General features: G+C 40.3%; 1 protein-coding gene and 1 long non-coding RNA gene across 4 annotated transcripts in view; one reads left to right on the top strand and one right to left on the bottom strand.

Annotated features, from left to right (window-relative positions):
* The window catches only part of LOC111262103 (uncharacterized), a 30,669-nt gene extending 15,761 nt beyond the window's left edge, over nucleotides 1–14,908 (bottom strand). For 2 of the 3 annotated variants that reach the window (XR_015311817.1, XR_002681399.2), the window contains exons 1-7: nucleotides 11,146–12,373; nucleotides 4,529–4,725; nucleotides 3,889–4,059; nucleotides 2,778–2,881; nucleotides 2,170–2,242; nucleotides 1,603–1,836; nucleotides 151–536 (exon numbers count right to left, since the gene is read on the bottom strand). Coding sequence is in view for 1 of the 3 variants with exons in the window: in XM_022836094.2 (XP_022691829.1) it covers nucleotides 151–536; nucleotides 1,603–1,836; nucleotides 2,170–2,242; nucleotides 2,778–2,881; nucleotides 3,889–4,059; nucleotides 4,529–4,725; nucleotides 11,146–11,386 (1,406 nt within the window). In the remaining 2 variants the exon portion in view is untranslated. Of the gene's footprint in view, nucleotides 1–150; nucleotides 537–1,602; nucleotides 1,837–2,169; nucleotides 2,243–2,777; nucleotides 2,882–3,888; nucleotides 4,060–4,528; nucleotides 4,726–11,145; nucleotides 12,374–13,943 lie in introns of those variants that run through there. The other variant, XM_022836094.2, reaches the window with a different exon arrangement.
* Nucleotides 1,753–2,759, top strand: LOC111262108 (uncharacterized). The gene is made up of 3 exons (XR_002681404.2): nucleotides 1,753–1,823; nucleotides 2,195–2,290; nucleotides 2,506–2,759. It is a non-coding gene; the product is annotated as an uncharacterized LOC111262108 (long non-coding RNA).
* Nucleotides 14,909–18,977: the final 4,069 nt, after the last annotated feature.

Here is an 18,977-nt window from a genome sequence, read left to right as displayed (position 1 = left end):
GAAATGATTAAACAATAGACGTTCCCAAAATATTCGAATTCAACAATTGTATCACACTAATCAATATTGAAGGAACGAACAAACGAACGAGAAGAACAATCAATCAGAAGAAGAAACAGCACTTCATCGTCGTTGTGTGTGCAAACTTACCCGGCCTGCCCCAACGCCTGAAGCACGGCCGAGTTGATAGGCTGGAGGGAGCTAGAGGGTTGGCCTGCCTGTGCGCTGGCCGCCGAAGGAGGTCCCCCCAAGCTGAGCGCGTTCATGCCGAGCGTCGGCGGTGTAGTTGTCGCCCCTGGATGGCTGAGCCCGCCTACGACCCCACCCCCGGCTGACGTGCTGGGTCCTCCCATCTCGCGGCCACCGGCGGAGCTGGCACCCGCTGCTGCGGACGTCCACGAATGGACTGTTCCCACGTGCCCGGCAGCGACATGCCCCCCCGCAGGCCCTGGTGGCAGCGGATGGTGACCCGCCAAATGTGGATGATGTGACGAGTATGAGCTCATACCTCCTGCACCATAATGTCCGCCGCCGCCCTGTAATATAACAGATAGAAACGACAAAAGATAGAGAAAAAAGTAATAATGAAACGAACAAGAAGAGTTGAAACCCACAGCAGAAACAAAACATGTTAGATATGGAACCTAAAATAGAATTGGAAAGCCGATGACACTCAGGGAATTTCGGAAACTGAGAATATTGAGCATAGCTGTTTAAGCTACCCGATACTTTCGAGGTCGCCGTTACAAAGCCAATGTCAGAAAACCTGTTCGGTTCAGGTTTATGCGCGTATGCGAGTGGGGTTAATGCATATGTTATGCAAAACTTTACTTCATTCACGTGTAAGAAACGTTCATCGAGGGAAAGTTAGGCAGGAAGGGAATCGTGCGCACCTAATGCATTTTGAAAACAAGTACCTGGTAGCTGTATAAATAAATAATTGATTAAGGACCGAGTAAATAAAGATAGCTACGCGACTTTTGCAGATGGATCCCACAAGCTAATTGCACGAATAGGTTTCGCCCGTTCGAAATGGAATGAAGAAGAGACCCAGAAATCGAACGAGAAAAACATATTTCGTCACGTAGAAACACTACGACGATTTTTCAATTTATTATTCAAACAGGGTTTGTTTTTTGTTCAAAATATAATGGTAGATATTTATTCTAGCAAAATCGTCGGAGAGAAGAAAGACAATACCTCATAGCTGAGGTATGTATCTCATGTAAATAAATTGGATTTTACCAAACTGAACAAAACGAGTTCACGAAAGAAGTTGTGAATATCTAGCGTACTACACCACCAGGGCATAACGAGGGGGTATATTGATAATAACAGATTATGAACTGCCAGGGGTGACGAACTGGCTGAGTAGTTCTATAACGAAACAGCGTCCTAATAATATTCCCTCAAAAAGTAGCTTCTCTTGAAACAAACCAGTATGTTATCGTATCGAGTACACTTCTGGACAAATCGACAACTCGTATAAATGTTATTGACCTTAGTACGTGCTATCTTTGGGAACTCCGCACGTAGATTTATTAAGCTAATGTTTAGCAACTTAATCGAACCGATATAGGTAAGGATAAGATCAACACGAACTCGACTAAGTGGTGAACGAGGATCAGGTTGAGCCATCATTGGGTGGCTCGTGCGCGATGAAGAAGCTAAATGATGATGGTGCATTACTGTTCCCACCCCAACGCCGCCGACAACCCCCGGACCGACTCCGACGCCCACACCAAGACCACCCACTCCGCCTCCGGAACCGCCGACTCCGGATCCTGCGCCCTGATCATTTTTCGGCACCGCGTTTGAAACGTGTATTGATGTACCCTAGATATAGACAAAGATCATAATCGCGAATAAAAGAAATGCAAAAGTAAAATAGCACCTATTATATATAATAGGTCCAATCATCAACTAAACTAGGACTTTTTTCTGAGTCGCACTAGATTTACATGATTAACTCCAATAATGAGTTTAAGAGAGCTTATGTTAGGACAAAATAGTGAACTCGAAATGGTTGGAATTCAAAGTAACAGCAATACCGATGCAATACATACTATATTTTAACTGATAAAGCAAAGACAATGCAAGATTATATAAATCCAAGTGTAAAAAGTATGACAGGAAACAATTAAAGAAATTCCACTAAACATTACTAACTTTAATAATGTGATCTTCTCCACAGAGACTCTGCGCAACCTCGGCGTCGACGAACGTTACAAAGGCGAAGGCCCTGTAGAGAGATATATTGGTCAGTTTACACCAATTGCGCATATACGCGGTAAGCAGCAATCCAGCTATACCTACTGTGTAAGGAAACAATCCAAATGTAAGATTACCGAAGTTAAACTAATTTGATTTTGGATAGCAGGACAAATACACCTATATCAAGCTGCGAAATTTTACAAAAATGACAAAAAAAATCATATAATGTATTTATATAATTATTTGAGTGCTTTTAACAGACTTATATTTTCATTTAATAATCTCAAATAGGGTACATCGTACAACGCGGTGTTTGTTATGGCCTACCGATCGCGCAAAGATATATATATGTATATATATATATATCAATAAAAAAACTATGAACGCCTCGCGTCGCTTTTTCCTTCTACTAATCAAATAGGTTTTATTTAATTGAACTGACCAGTTTTTTTTTCTACGTATTGATTTTGACTGCGATACGTGTGCCACTTTGTATTATTAGAATAAAAAAATGTGAATAACAGAGAATATACGATGCTAAAAGCCACAAACGTAAACTATACCTAAATGGCTTTGGTATGAAGACGTCTGTGACTTCACCAAATTTGCTGAAATAGTCACGAAGGTCGTCGGCCGTTAAATCCTCGGTGCAGCGGCCCACAAAAACCTGAAATTCAGAAACCCATTAAAAATCCATCTTTATTTCTTTTCGACGATCTTTTTCTATGATAATTCAATACATTGATTCCTTCTTTATACACTTTCTATAAACCTGTCGTTGCCATAATACCCGGCCAGATAGAAGGCATGTTTGGCATCGTCGTATACAGGTCTGTAATATGCTTGACCCAATAATTTTTGTACCGTTTCACACATACAGTAGACTTTTCATTGCAGCCCTTCACCGACAATATTATTACAATAATAAAGTATACTATTTATACACCTATATTTTAAGTCTAACTGAATCGAATCAACAGAGGCTAATTTAAACCTATGAACTACTGATTTATTCAAGCGGCGATAAGTTGAATTACTTTATACGTGAAAATATACTCTTTCGCTCAATCAGACGGATATAGGAAAGCCCCTAGGGTTTAGATTTTGCACCACCATGTTGCATAAATTTAACTCTAGTAATAACAAGAAGCCTTAAGGGGGCGAAAGACTTGCTATTAAAATGATCATGTGGACATTTCCTAAAGGACACCTGTATTGCACGCAGACAACTTCGGATTTTTTGACGGTTTAACCTATATATTGTACAAAACGTTATTGTGATGCTTAATTAATTACTAACATAATTTTAGTTATAGGTAAACTATTGTATTTAACTTTAAAAACATATTTAGGCGTTATTTTCAAGTCGATAAAGAAGCGTATGGTAGACAACTTCTTTTAAGTAAAAGCTTTATTGAAAAAAAAATTATGTTTTCATTAAAAATTTTTGATATAACTTAAACACACGTTTCTAACAGAAAAAAACCTAGCGCTACCATGAAATATCAACAAAGCGGGTAACGTTACAGCCGATAATTGCAGTTAACAAAAACCGACAAAATTAAGAAATAAAAATTATTCCTTTACTAATTAGCACACTACAATTATTATGTTTCTGCTAACTAAGTGGAATGTGTTTCTAAGGGTTTAACTGATTATGGTGATAGTACTAACCTTTCGACTGAGTTCTGAAGCTTGTCCATCTCTTGAATTGGGTATCTTAACGTCACACCATCGACCGTCAATCATGTGACGCTTGGAAAGCACCCGAATCTGGCTTTCGTACGAGGAGAACCGAATAAAACCGAACCCCTTTGACTGTTGTGTTTTTGGGTCTTTTTTGACCTGAAATAGATGACGAGACATGAACGACGAAACCAACAATCAAACAGGTATGGGAATATTATATAGTTTATTTAGTATGAAAGTCGGAAGTACACATTTTGTGTGCGCAGCTTGCAATGTTAATATACTATGTATAGACAATCATTTGTAAGCAAAAAAGCAGAAATCATTATAAGCCTCAGTAAAAAAATGCCAAAAAATCCAGGAAAGTATTTGTGATTCTTTTGTTTTGGCAACTTTATGTTCCATTTTCCCATACACAGCAATAATTATTTAAGGTGCATCCTAAATCATCGTAGATTATGGTTCCTTAATTAACGTGGTACGTTCCGCAATATCCCTAAAGAAAAATAGACGTAATATTTATATCAGAATGGAAGAAAAAACCGTTAACGTCTATTACACGTACGGGAACAGCAGTCGTCATTAAGATCTGAAAACCGAAGTATCCTAAAACCGAGTCTCTTACCTGTGCCATGAGGACCTCCCCGAACGCCTCGAAGTATTGGCGCAACTCCTGCTCGGTAGTCTTCCAAGGTAGACCGAGCACGATGAGGTCCGAGCACTTCTTGGCGTCCGTTCGTGCCTTCAGTTTGACCAGGGTATCCCCAGATCCTCCACCACCACCCCCACCCCCAGGAGATTCATCGGAACGACGTTTTGTCTCTAAAGTAACAGTAAAAACAGGAACGCAATGATTAGTACCGAAATATTTTAAGCCATACATCCTATTCATGTCATCGCTAATCATTAAGTCAGATGGCCCCTTTCAGCACAAAGGAAGCGCGTTTTCACCTGTTTCGGAACTCAGGCCACCTCACTAAATCCCCTTAAATTTAGTAGGCAAACACGTTACCACTTAACTTTAAGGAGGACTGATGTTTATTTTAATAACCATCGTTATTATTATTACCTCAAACGGCTCTTTGTCCCTGCAGCGTTAGCCTAATCCTAAGACACTGCTATAATAAATTCTATGCTAATACAATTTGAAACGCAGCTTTACATATACGTACACGGTAAATTTATAATAAATGTGCTTTTTTAGGACAGGATAAAATTTTCGTAAGACGAAACTGAGGGCCATAAAAGTCTGTCAGGGCGTCTCCGCGAGCTACCAACAATACAGTTAATGATATTGCAGTATGATACTCATCGTTATTATATTAAGAGCAGTAGCATGGTACAATACTATATAATGTCTGCGTTGAAAAGCAACAGGCGAATTATAAGGCTAAGTTCATATAATACAAAATCTTAAAATATATCTTAAGAAGTAATGCTAATATTAGTACATATTTGTTTATGTGGTAGCATTCAAATCACTTATTCAAGTTAGGAAAACAAATGGCAAGCTTCGGTTCAGTTAATTATATTATCAAGGGCCAAACGACTAATTTAGTAGGGTAGAATTGTTTTTCGAGCGGATTGGATTCATGAGGCATACAGTTATTCTAACGCCTGGGAAATACAAACTTCATATTATACTGATAGTACGCAATCGATATTTGGAGTTACTTAATTCGGAGGTGTTCAGTATCTATATAAGTAAAGCACGTACATGCCTTCCTTACGATCACTAAAACTACTTTTTTATAAGCCACGAGACCAAGCTGACTCATCGTTTTTTGGCTACGTTAGAAAAAAAACCATTTTCATCGTAGCATGATTCGATTATTTACTACAGCTAATAATTAGCAGTATATTACCCTAGAAAATGAATTATTTGGTCAAAGGATAGCTAGATAGCTACTCTAACAGGATCAAAATTCAACCGTGTCCTTCACAGGGCTAGAGGCATGTTTATGAGCTGGTATTTACTGGTTGACGCTGCTCACCAGTTCTAGAAGAAGACCTTATGGATAGTTTGTATGTCCTGACTATGTCTCGATCAACCATGCACTATATGTATAGAAGATCAGCCTTCGCCTGAAAAAGTTGCCTGGGTTCTTAATTTAAAAAGCCAAAACGGATGCAAAACAGCTAAATAACTATAGTTGCATCGTGTGCTGCGTTTTATGTATAAAAAAAAAAAAAAAAAACTGGTTTTTTGAGCAGTTCATGGAAGCAAAGACATTTCTACAGACTGATTAGAATTACAATAGATTACTAGCACTGATATGTTGGATACACATAAGATAACAAATATCATCTGCGCTTAATACCCTATCACTACAATACGTTCAGTAGAAGCTAATCGTTGCGACAGAGATTTTAACGCCCTTAAACAATAAAGGAAGAATAGCCCTAATTCAATATGTTCCCATTGATTAGTTGGTATCGTAAGCTAGTCGTGAGTGCCCGCCAGATCTGTAAGTGCAACCCTGAGTGCGGCGGTTTTGATTCTTCTTTATCTGTCAATCAGAGCAATTAAATATTTATAGCTTTAACATTTTTCCCTTTGCTGCTAAACGCGTGCACAGCTAACTAATTGAACTAATCGATGCGCCAATTCTGAGCAACATAATTGTCTCCTAAATTCTGAATTTCGACCATTTTAATGCTATATAGGGCGCATAACTGGATGGGCTCGGGCGAACTCGTAATTCCCTAACACTGAATGATTGATTTAAGAAGCACGTGGTACACTCGAAACTCGTTGCAATAAGTTTCGTGTTCGATATCATAATATCGAATAGACTGCGGAAACAGTCATAAGAAGTTATTTTGTGCTTGCTTTGGAAACGGTTTGATAAGGATCAAAAGAAAATAATTACACCCGCTAATTCGTTCCGATTGCAAAAAAATAGTTTCAGCTCAATTTTGAAGTCTGAACCGACTGCTCTATCAACACGCTTTTAACTATTCTAACTACGTTTCGGCACACTTACAGCAGCTAGTAACGATGCCGTATGGCCTATTGCTCAAAAAGCATTTGTTTTTAATATTCATTTACGTGGAAAAATACCTTTGCAAATCCAAAATGAATTCTCGTAAACACTTCTTAAGCCCGGTATAGTAGCGCATAAAGAAAACCTTGAACCGGAATCAGCAAACGCACAAATACGTTTCGCTTAACACCCGTTCAGTCTTCGATACAATCATAATTATTAGACTTCGGTTGATCAACTGCGGGGTATAGCTGTTGTATTCCACACTGTCGAGAACCAAGTGTTGAAATGTTGAACTTCGAATCAGTTATCGCTCCTCTGGGCTATCTCGGTCCAGCCATTTTCATGTAATAATGCCAGAGGAACATGTACGCGTTTCGCCCATCTATAACATTCACATTTGGCATACTGTTGCAACCCACCGCATACTACCTTAAATCTATAATCGTATACTGCTATAAAGCTTGTCGTTACAAAGCTTTACTCAGAAGAAAGCGATAAATAATGAATAGAGGGATATCAGTCTTCTGTTCAAAAAGGGACCCAAAACCCATTTCGCACAGGCCCCACACAATCCCGAGCTACACCAAGTTTTAACGGTGCGCATACTAGGGTACATTAAACTAGACATGGTTTGCGGAGAAGAACGCGTACTAAATTAATGCAAACAGCAGTTCATTTTCATTGGCGCCGTTGTTATTGCCGCTAGTTTTGCGGCGCTATTTACTTGTGTTACGATATCAAATTCGTAGCGACTAGCTGACGCTACGCCCTATTAGTGAATAGCTGGATATGCCCGGACAAACATCGACGCAATGAGCCAAGCTTACTACATACACCTGCCTGCACAACACACGCCTACGAACATCCGGCAAACGACAGACCATTAGGCCATTGGCAACAGCAACAACATCGAATCATTCCGATGGTGGATAAGGCTATCCGTACGCGCGTGCCGTAGAATGCGTGCAATAACAGCACGAGGCATCGCAACATCGCCACTGCCTCGCGACTACAAACAGCAGACGCAGCTACAGTTGCAATGTTCACCAATTGCATGGCGTAATAATAGTGCCACCATTCCTGCTAATATCGCATCCTCCTATGATGACTAATCGCGCAGTACACAGTAATGAAATCATTAGTTGTTTGTTAGCATCAACAAGCGACAGTACGTTCTGCCCTGTGATAATAGCCTATTCTATTCCTTACAGGTATCGCTGGCTGAACGGATACGCCAAGCAAGTCGGAAAATTCGACCATAACAATATCTCCTATAGTAAAATATAGTTGTTATTGTTGTTCGCAAGTTTGATGCGTTCTATTTCCTGGTAAATGCATTGTATGGTACTCTATATGAATGTTCAAAATGAAATACGGCATCCACTTAGTTGATATCGTTTGTTTGTGTCCAGCCCTACACTATGTATCATTACGATTGTTGTTGTCGGCATTGCTGTGGTTCGCTTCAAATTTCGTTACTCATGACGAACGTCACGGCACGTTTACCACTACCGTGGGTTCGACTTCTACGCAGAACGAGCAGTATTACAACTACAGCTTATGATGCTGGATGCCGCTGTTTTATATACCATACATGTGTTGGCTCATCGCAGCCTTCCTACTTATCGGCTGACAGCAACAAGAGATAAAGGAGAAATGGCTGCATGCTAGTTCCACCCATTGCGATGACAGCAAACCGCTGCATAAACAGCGTCAAAAGCACAAGCAACGGCAGCTGCCTGCAGTGACAAAAAACAACGACACGAGAACGAAAACCACTACGGCGGTACGGCCAACGTTAACAGTGATTATAACAACAGAACCAGCAGGAGTAACAACGTCACTAACTTTAACTACAACAGCAGCCACGACGATAGCGACCAACGGGTCAACGACAGTGAGAACGCTGCAAACAGACAAGACTGCTTGCTCGGCTATGTCCTACTACAACTACTACAGGGGCCGAGAAAGCTAAGTGCATGGTCAACAAACACACAATACGAATACAACGTGACACTCGCCTATGCAGGCAACGCTGAAATTTATCATTGAGGCTGCCGGCGGTACCAGCAACTGCAGTGACAACCCGGTCTGTCAACGTCAACCCATCCCAAATTGCCCCTGAGCGTTGTCGCTGCCGTGCCGCTCCAGCCATTGCCAGAATTCTAATGCTCCCAGCCGGGATGCCTTACATCGTACGACAGCCCCATCTACATTTTCCTATATAGATGGCTGGATGTCTACTGCTTGTTGCCGGCCTGCCGCCAGTCGTTAAACTGACAACTGCATAAAATAGAACATTTGTGTACATAGTAGTTCCAGCTATTGTCTGTCCTATATTCTTTCTTCATATAGAGCAAGGTTACGTATATGCTTATGTCTGTGCCTTTCTGCCTATCATCTGGCCAGCGCTGGCACTACAGCGGCGTTCTCGCAGAACCTAGGCAAGACGAAAACAGCTGATCGTTCTACCGGGAATGACGGCTGAAGCTTTCCTGCTACTGATTACTACTACGATGTTGACTTGCTAGGCGGTCGACAAGGTCGGTGCAACCTATGCGACTCAAGCGGTTGCAGCCCAAGCGCAATCTTGGGTAGAAAACTAGTAGAAAAGCCAATCTACGTAGAGTTACTTCCGAAGAAAGGGGGAGGGGAGCCCCAAAAGGCAGACCCTTTCAAACAGGTGTCCTCCGGTATCGATGATCCAATTGGTTTCGAGGGGACGACAAGGGGAAGGAACACTGGGGTTAGGCCTATCATAGCCCCGGGCTATGAATGTGGGCCGGTAGTCACACCGGCAACGCAAAGCGCTATGTCCGACCCATCGATCAATCCCACATGGTCGTCAAACCTGCTCACAACAAGGTCCTATAAAGCCACAGCTGCTCAACATCATTTCGAACTCAGGCACCAACTGATTTAGGCCTAGATAGCAAAAATGTCTGCCTATTCATGGGCTGCCGTCAAACACACACCGCCACCCAGTTGTTAGCTCTGGCAAGGTATCTACTATGGAGGACTACGTAGGCAGGCAGACAGACATCACTGTGTGCGGCAGCAGCGGGTAATTCTGGGAGAAAAGCCATTTACCATTCCGGCGGTCTGTTAAGTTGTGGAGCGCTTTGAACGGCTGTAGGAAATGCTTTATTCATCATCGTTCTAGTATTCTAAAAACACTGACTAGTCAACGTATAGATTGAATGCCGTTGCTACCATTCCGTTTTTGCTGTCAGTTGCCAACTGCCCAGGAGCATCTTTGCTCGGTCGTTTGACTTTGCCGTCAATGACCAGTTTTACTTAACAGTCAAATGATCAACCGCCCGCCCGCCCGCTTGTTAGCTAGCCGAGAGCCCGCATATGGTCTCTGGTAACATAGGGCCCGTTGTTGGCCACCAGTGGCCTGCTGGGCCAGGACCGCCACCGACCAGAAGCCCCAGACAATACAGATTCAACCTGATCGACGTTCGGCAGCAAACGCTCCTAGAGTCGTAAAGGGAACAACGGCATAGTCAAAGCCCAATAACGTTCTGCCATGCCGCTATTCGCTGTCACTTTACAGTTGCTGCCGCTGTTTTGTTACAGTAGCTCATTACGGTCTACTGGCAGCGCCGGCATCACAGATTCTGCAGTGTGGCGTTATGCTCGATGAACTACCGTCGAGTCATCGAATCGATAGAAGTCGCAGTGCAACACATTATACAACAACAGGGTGAAAGTGATGGGCGCAGCCAATTGTAACAGCAATCGAAATCGTACTTAAGGGCGGCTAGACGGCTGACGAGGCTGACCACCACTGGACGGGGATTCTATACTGGAAAAGATGCGAACAGTCGACATATTATATAACGAGCCCGTCAAATCGTGCCCCGTGTCTCCACACAGGGAGCAGCAGCCGTTGCTGTGTGATCGATTTCGGTGGCGGTTTAACCATCAAGCCACCGTCATTCATATCCTACTATTGCAGTGTTAGCAGGCGTTGAAATCGCTCTTAGCAGCAATGTCCTCTTGCCGTTTGCTTACGACGGTCGAATTCCCGCCTGACTCTATAATATCATATTAGTATTAATCCTAATGGTAGAAGTTGAGAGAAGTTGCAGCGGTGCCCGTAGTTAGTCTTGCTTCAGGGGCAAGTGCTCCTTCGAGCTAGCTGTGGCTCGCTTTGAGTTGACTTTGGCTTCGCGTTCGTCGACTTGGCGCTCGTGTCTCACTCTGCCCCCCTCTCTTTCCTTTTTTTCGTTGATCGCTCGCTCACCTTTGGGAACTACACAGTAGAAAACCCGAGAGCCCCATCCGCCTTCGGGGGCGTGCAGGCGGCCCTCGAGCAACCGCACCCCGCGGAACGCTCCCGTGTCGGGGTTACGGTACTTGAGCCCGCACGCATTGGGGAACTGGGCCGTAACGGTGGTAAGTAGCAGGCTACCATCCGGCTCGCCGGGCAGCTCAATCGGCTCCTCGGCTTCGTCTTCCGACACTTGGATGTACACGTCCGACATCTCCTTTACGATTTAGGTGCTGCTCGATCTTCTTCTCGTCGTCGTCTTCTTTTTCCTCACACAACAATCGCTACGATTCGTTCCTTGCGGTCGCAGGCGCCCACCGTCACAGTCACACCAGGCAACACCACCACACCAATCTAGCGCACCACACGTCCACTTGACCAGCACGACCACACGTCAGACACACACGCACTCTCGACAAGACCGACCAACCAGCCAGCCGACCGACCGACCGACCAAAACCTCACGGTTCCGATCTGATATTATCTACCTCTCACTCCAACTGCCTGTATACGAATTTGTTTTTGTTTCACTGTGTCGTCAGCAGGACCTACGATCCTCGTAGTTTCTCGCGAGAATCCCGCACTACACAGGACCATGCCATCGGACCAATCGGAAGTCGGCTGGCATGGCGGGAAAATTTCAAAATCACTGAGCAGCGGGCAAAACAGAACAGAGTCGAGTTTTAGTAGAATACGAAAGTGTATAGAGATGAATCGGGCAGTCGGACGGGCACTCGAAGGGCCCTGACGGAGCCAATGATAGAAGAGAGATCGGCGGAGACACGAAATCCTATCGAAGATGACGATGCGTTGAGAAATCGCGGGCATTGGACAAGCTTCAATATTTTCCTTAGAAAGACACCATGGAAACAAAACGGTGTTAGTTGAATCACTATCAAAAGTGTAATGAGAGTTAAATACAATTCAAATTAAGCCTTTGCGCATTGTTGCTCAGAAGTGGTACCGTCGTTCTCATTTTTGTTGTTTTCCCATCATGTTTATTATTTACAAGCAATACCTACAAGTTATTTAGCGAGGATTCAATTACAAGCAGACCTTCAGTGCAATTTGTTCGGTGCTGTCAAGTGCTTTTTCTATTTGATTTTGACACGAACTACATAGGTATGACTCACGTTAAAATAAGTGGCGCATTGATGTCGCGCCTATAACTCGTGTTCTTTTAACAGTGCCTTCTAGAATCGTAGTCGTAAAAATACGTCTACATACTGCTAAATAATATCGAATAATCTTTATTTACATCTCGCATAGGGTAGCGTTTCAGTATAAAATATGCGTACAAAGAAAAATCAACCAAAAGTTGTCAATGCAAACATTTACCATTTATTATTTTATCATAAAATTACGGTCTAACCGTGGACATTAGCATATGTATCAAGTTTTTGAGCCATTTTGACTTGGTTGATTATAGGCTGAAGCGGATTTTTTTACTACTGTTAACCCTGGATACGCGTATATATATATATATATATATATATATATATATATATAGGATGCTTTAAAAAATATATTCACTATTGCCATTTCCTTCAATTTTTGCATCCTTATCTTAACCATTTATTTTACCACACATTTCTGAGGACCTTGGCTTGAATAGGGAATTTAATTTTCAGTAGGACGAAGTACCCGTGCTCTATCATCATAATGTAAAAGCATTTTTTGATGAGAGTCTCTGTCTCTTGAACAGTTGAATTAAATAAAGAGGTTTTATAAAATACGCTGCCCGTTCCCAGGTTTAAGAATATATCTCAAGGTTGAATTCTACGCCAGAAAGCTGGCAACATTGGAAGGCAATTGAGCGAGAGTGCGCGACAATTGAATTAAATGTTTGTTAAAGTTTGCTAATATATAGCCCGCCATAGTCAGCAGTGTATTACCCAGAAGGTAATAATTCGCGAAGCATCTGCGATAAAACGTGAAAAGCATATGTTTTGTGTAGATTATTCTATACATTTTTAAATTTGAATTATATGTAAACAAAAATTGAACGTTATAATTGCTAAAGTTGTTTTTCGAACATCTTGTGTAAAATAATAAGATAGTGTAATGAAGTGGGCCCAAAGCAAACATTTAGTCGAATATGAAGTTTTGAAAAACGAAAAATTAAGAAATTTTATGCTGAGTTTTGTGTAGTTAGAGAATTTTATTTAAAAACAACGTCTGCTGATTGTTCAAGCCTAATTGCATCGTTTTTTGTGTATTCTACTACTGTGTTGAAATGAAACAACATTGAAAATTAGGCGAATGATGGCTTTTTTAATGCGAAAAATAAAGACCACGTATGTTAAAGCAAGACGCTGTGAATAAATGTGATTAAGCAAGAATCTCATTCTGACGAAGTTCCGATATTCAGATTATGAAGAAAGGTAATTATTGTGATCTGCCTACAAGACTGAACACATAACATACGTTGTACATCAGTTTTTTTACGAAATATACCTATTCGCGTACTAGCCAGTCCAGTGTATTGTTTAGGCTATTGGGTGTATGATTTTCATGAGCTCTGTTTCATTTTTTAATCACTGCATTATTAATATATGTGAGAGTTGTTAGGTACATATACAGAGGCGAGGAAATCGCACTGTTCTATAACCTAATATATACATATATATGAAGTCTTGTTCTCTGACCAACTGACAATGCATTTTCTACAGAGTTACCTAACTCATAGCTACCTAAATTGCCAAGGCGAATAGCGTTTGTGGCATTGCGATTCCCATAATGAATTTATTGCATGTACTTGCTATACATACCCACAACAATTATTCTTGAAGGCTTTGAGCCGCTGGAAGCTGTTTTACACGAGCCGTTGACTGACATCTTCACAGGTTACTGAACATATACATATTGAACGTTGTTGGGCATAACTGTTCGAATGTTATGAACATCTGACTGAAATCGAATTTAGCACGCGACTGTACTGATCTTTAGCGTCAATGTCAGGACTGCATGTAAAACTACAGTCATCAGTCGAAGGCTCGACGTTGGTGGGACACTGGTGAGCGGCCATACCCGTTCCTGTGCATGTGCGCATATCTGAGCAAGCTCATTTCTTCACGTCACTCGCCGCTCTGGACTAAGGGAAGTATTATAAAAGAAATAACCATACTTATACTGGAATTTACTTTAGCATAAGATGACATTTTGAATATTAGTTATACTTACGTGTTTTTTTTTTTATTGAAACGTATTAAAAGTTTTTAATACAATGTTCGACAATACATCATATAGTGTATCAAAGCGTTGTTGTAAGCAACGCATTGTATCTATTATAAAATAAAATTGCATTCTAGTTTTCTTTAGGGGCCTGTGCTTCAAAGGCGTACGTTAGTTTTCGATGAAAACCATCCATAGATTCAGTATTTGATTAATGTAGATTTGAAGCTATACGTATTTATCATTAGTCAGTTTTTTCAGGTATGATGAGATTAGACAAACTTACGGTGAGATAATTTAATAGAAATCAGAATGTTTAAAAGGAAGGTTTGATTGGAGTATACTCGTAACGCAATTACGATTATTATTCTAAGTTACTCACTGACGGGGATCAATGGTTTCATTATGATACTTAATGGATTATTTTTATTAGTCTGTTAATTTGAAGGTCAACGTAGTCCGGAATACATCTACTGAGTTAGAGCTAAACGTTGCCTAAAAACGACATGTAGTAATTAGGCTAATTTAATTTTTAGTAGTATAAATACAACCTGATCGCCTACTTAGTTCTAGAAGTCAAAAGTGCTTTTTGACCTCATAGCTACTAAATCTACACAAGGCCGTGATTAACCCATAATTTACATACAGGCTTTCTTCTGAGTGATAGCGAAATTGAACCTTCGTCTCTTGGGTAGATGTATCATGTTTATGTTTTGACAAACTTTATTATCTTCTTCAATTACATATTTGTTCACATGGAAACTTCAGAAGTTCGCCTCCGATTTTACAGTCGTTATAGTCGCATACCAATTCTTCTCGACTGCTTCATATATTGTGGATATCGTAGGTTTAAGTAAGTAAGAAAACGGTAGTTCCTTATGCAATTGTTCCACTGTCGATTAGGTCAAAAAGTAAGAGCTTTTTAATTGTTCCAATTTTTGTCACTTGTAGTGTGGCCTTCTTTGCATATTATGCACATACGTCGCCTTTTCGGCCTTAAAAATAAATTTACGCTTCGAAAATTTCCCCTGAACTTAGCTGAACTGAATTCATTTTCATTATTTTTCCTAGTACATCGAGTCTTCTCCTTTCATGTTTTTTTAACATCAGAGGATACTAAAGATGTACACTACAAAGACGCGGAACTAATGCACATGCATCTCCGCGGACTTTAGCCTTTTTACGTTTCTGTTGGGTATTGTTTTTAGAAGCTCCTCGAAATAGGTGTTAGTCTGGTATGCTTTAAACTGCCTTAAAATGACTTTTTTTTTTGAAAATTAAGCTCCTACTTATAGTTTTACTCTGAAACTCGTTTGCATACATCTGTATGTTCCGAGGAAGTTTTACTCATAATTTGAAATCATATTCTTACTATCCTTTGTTATAACTTTATTGATCCTTAAGAAGTTATTCCCTACCACAAAGACTGCTGGGGAAACTTTACCCTGTCTTCTTTATCCCTTTTATTATTTATTATGCATGTAAACGCTGTGTACGTTGCATCTGTAGTATGACTTTTTTAGTGACATAGTGTTGATAGAACTTCGTTTGTTTTTGTTAGTACTATAATTTATAAATTATATGGTAGATCGAGAAAAATTGCTCTGACTTTATGTAGCAAAAAATCATTGTACACTTTGTCAAAGGATAACTTATTATATGCGTAACAGCTATCTGGTAAATATAATACAACTTGGAAAACGTAACAATTTTATAAACATTATTACGTGTCCGTCCACACACACAATTTGTTTGTCGATACGACAAAGGGCCGCAAAGGATCCACCCGTTAGACATATGTTTAAACCAGTAGAAAATCTCAGTTAATACACCTTGCCAGACTACCAGTCATCGACGGTAAAACAACATCTTCGCGCTTTGTAAATATGGATGAACGCATTCGAGAGGGTAGTCGTAGAATACAAATTGATGAACGAGTAGCCTCTGTTACAGTGGATTGCGTACCACAAACGCACCACCATTTTGTAAACATTTGTCAGAAATGGATGTATTATTTTGTAAGCAAGCTTTGTCTGCCAACTTCGTTATGTATCAGTTGGTTGTTCGATAGACTGCGGTTCTACAAACAAAAAAAAAGAAATTGATAGCCAAATGGAGATGGGAACGATAATTGTTTGTAAATTTTGAAAAAAAAGCAAAGACGAAAATAAAAAACCAACGAACAACTTAGAACAAAACGCACAGAACACCGGCAAAAATTTTAATGATCTGAGCCATCATGCTAGTTTGACACATTTTTTGTACGATACTCATTTTGATTGTATCATTGAAGAAAACCATTTTGAGCATAGAACGAAACTTATTCTTAGCATGAAGTAACCATCAAACATGCTCGTATCTCTTTGGGTCAAGGTATACTTCTCAACTGCAGCTGAGTCTGGCATAAAAATTAAGTAGTACGTCGTGTCATTTATCCATATAATTTGATAAAATACTTGGTGGTAGCCTAAACGAACTTTATCTTTTTTTATAAATGTATCAACATATTATTTACTTGTGTTGGTTAGCACGGCATCCAACGATGAACTAGGAATCTACCAAGTGAACATTTAATAAAAATCTTAATTCTGTGACGACAGTGCACGCTACCCTGCTTCTCAGCTATGAGATACTTCTCTTAATTTCGCTGTTACGTGCCCATACAGACCAATTTAGTTTTTTATTTGTTTAAGTTAAAATGTTCTACTTCCTAAAAAGAGATCAATGAGTTCACTCAATTTGGTTTAGATGTTATTGAAAAAAACTTCGTACCATCGCTAGAGAAGCAAGTCAAGGTGCTTTTGATTCGATTTTAGCGGGTGACAAGCTAGACAAGTTCAGGCAAGTCCCATGTTAATTATGCATCAAAGGTACTATGTATGTAACGGATAAAGGTTTGGCCCGTATACAAGCCATATAACTCGAGAGCAGGAATAAGCTCTGTCTATGAACAACATCGAACAAACGGGTTAGGAAATGGCTCTTCACAACGGTTTCTTCAAGACAGCTGCTTGGTTGAGGAAAAAATTCACAAATGTCAAAAGGTTATTTTCAAGGAGGTATTATAGGTTCTGGAGAAAGACCGTAAAGTGCACAAAGAATACTATTTCGATTAGTATTAAACATTTAAGAAGATCAACACGAATCGCCATTGACATGGATCTTTGATATAACAGTCAATTTTGCAAAACCGCTATATATATATATATATATATATATATATAAAATGTTTATTATTTTTCAACCTCCAGAATATCGTATCTTAGAGGAAAGCGATGAGAGTTTACGTGAAAAACTCGTAAGATGGTGGCAAATACTGAGGTTTAAGCACTACCATTTTCACAGAAATCTCAGTATTGGTACGTGTCAATTATATAAATCATCAATACCATAGAGCGAAGTATGGAAAAATAATTTGTCAGTCAATAAGTTTCTTTCAATCTCCAATAAATACGGATGGATTTTCAACAGAAATGTTTGTATTTAATCAAAGAAGTGCTCTCACATCACCAGATAATTATTAAAAATAGCTTCAATTAAATATTCTTTTAACTTATAGCCAAAACAAACACGTTTAAGTGAAATGTTAACGTTTGCCGTATAATAAGTTTGCCGTCAATAGAACACGTCACGATTTCGGGTAAGTTACATGAATTTCTGCCTTCTGTATACCGTTCTGCAGGCAATTGCATCTCTCTTACTAACAATTTAATGTAATTAATGTAGTTTAATGTAAAAAGGACCCGAGTTTCGAAACTTAATTCACTTTACTAAAACTACTCAATCTAAACGATGTTTAAAAATAAGTTCCTTCTCCAGTGATTTTAGTGGTGAACACCGAGATAGCATTTATTTTTTCGGCACTCAGTGATAGCTATTGCAAGCAATATGATCCAATTCGTTTGCCACCCGTACTAAAACAGATATTGCTTAAGGTTCCATTAATCGTGCCCTGTGTTACATCTCAACCGCCATTGTAGGTTATTATAGAAGCTCTGCATTTCGATGAGTGCAAGGAAAGACAGCACACTTATAGCAGGTGAGCTTCAAGGCCCATTTCACATACCGCAAAGATCTAAATTTTTATTAACGGAAAACTATCATGAAAATATTTGGAGTGAGTCGAAATGGAAGTTGTTGTATGTGTATGTAAATTTGTAGAGGAGAGTTTTAATAATGCAGTAAAGATGTTCCTCCCGTCACAAGTTCGTGCTATGCTTTTGGATACCATCAAATTCGGAATACAAAATACCGCATCAAATTTGGCTGGCTGTATCAACCAACAGCAACATGACCATCAACATGCGTGTAGACTAACTGTACGATCGCCGCGTACAATGCAGGTACACAGCTTGGCCCATCCGCTCTGCTTCTACCCCATCACCAAAACGTCTGTTATAACTACTACAAGCACCAGCCTCAGTTCGTCCATCATCATCGGCCGTCTTTACCCACGCGACAACAGTGTATGCCTCAACGTTCACCGCGGAGTGGCAGAAGCAGCTCAACCAGTGGTAGTATCACCGACGGTCGCCGGCGGCGCAAACTCACTCACCGGTGTAGCCAAATAAGAGAAGTGCGCAGAAATCTGCCCTCACTGAAACCACCGGCACGGCCACAGTCATTGCCAC

This window comes from Varroa jacobsoni, unplaced genomic scaffold (genome assembly GCF_002532875.2).
Source record: "Varroa jacobsoni isolate VJ856 unplaced genomic scaffold, vjacob_1.0 scaffold_627, whole genome shotgun sequence".
Taxonomy (NCBI): Eukaryota; Metazoa; Arthropoda; class Arachnida; order Mesostigmata; family Varroidae; genus Varroa; species Varroa jacobsoni.
This window is presented reverse-complemented; position numbering and strand designations above follow the sequence as displayed.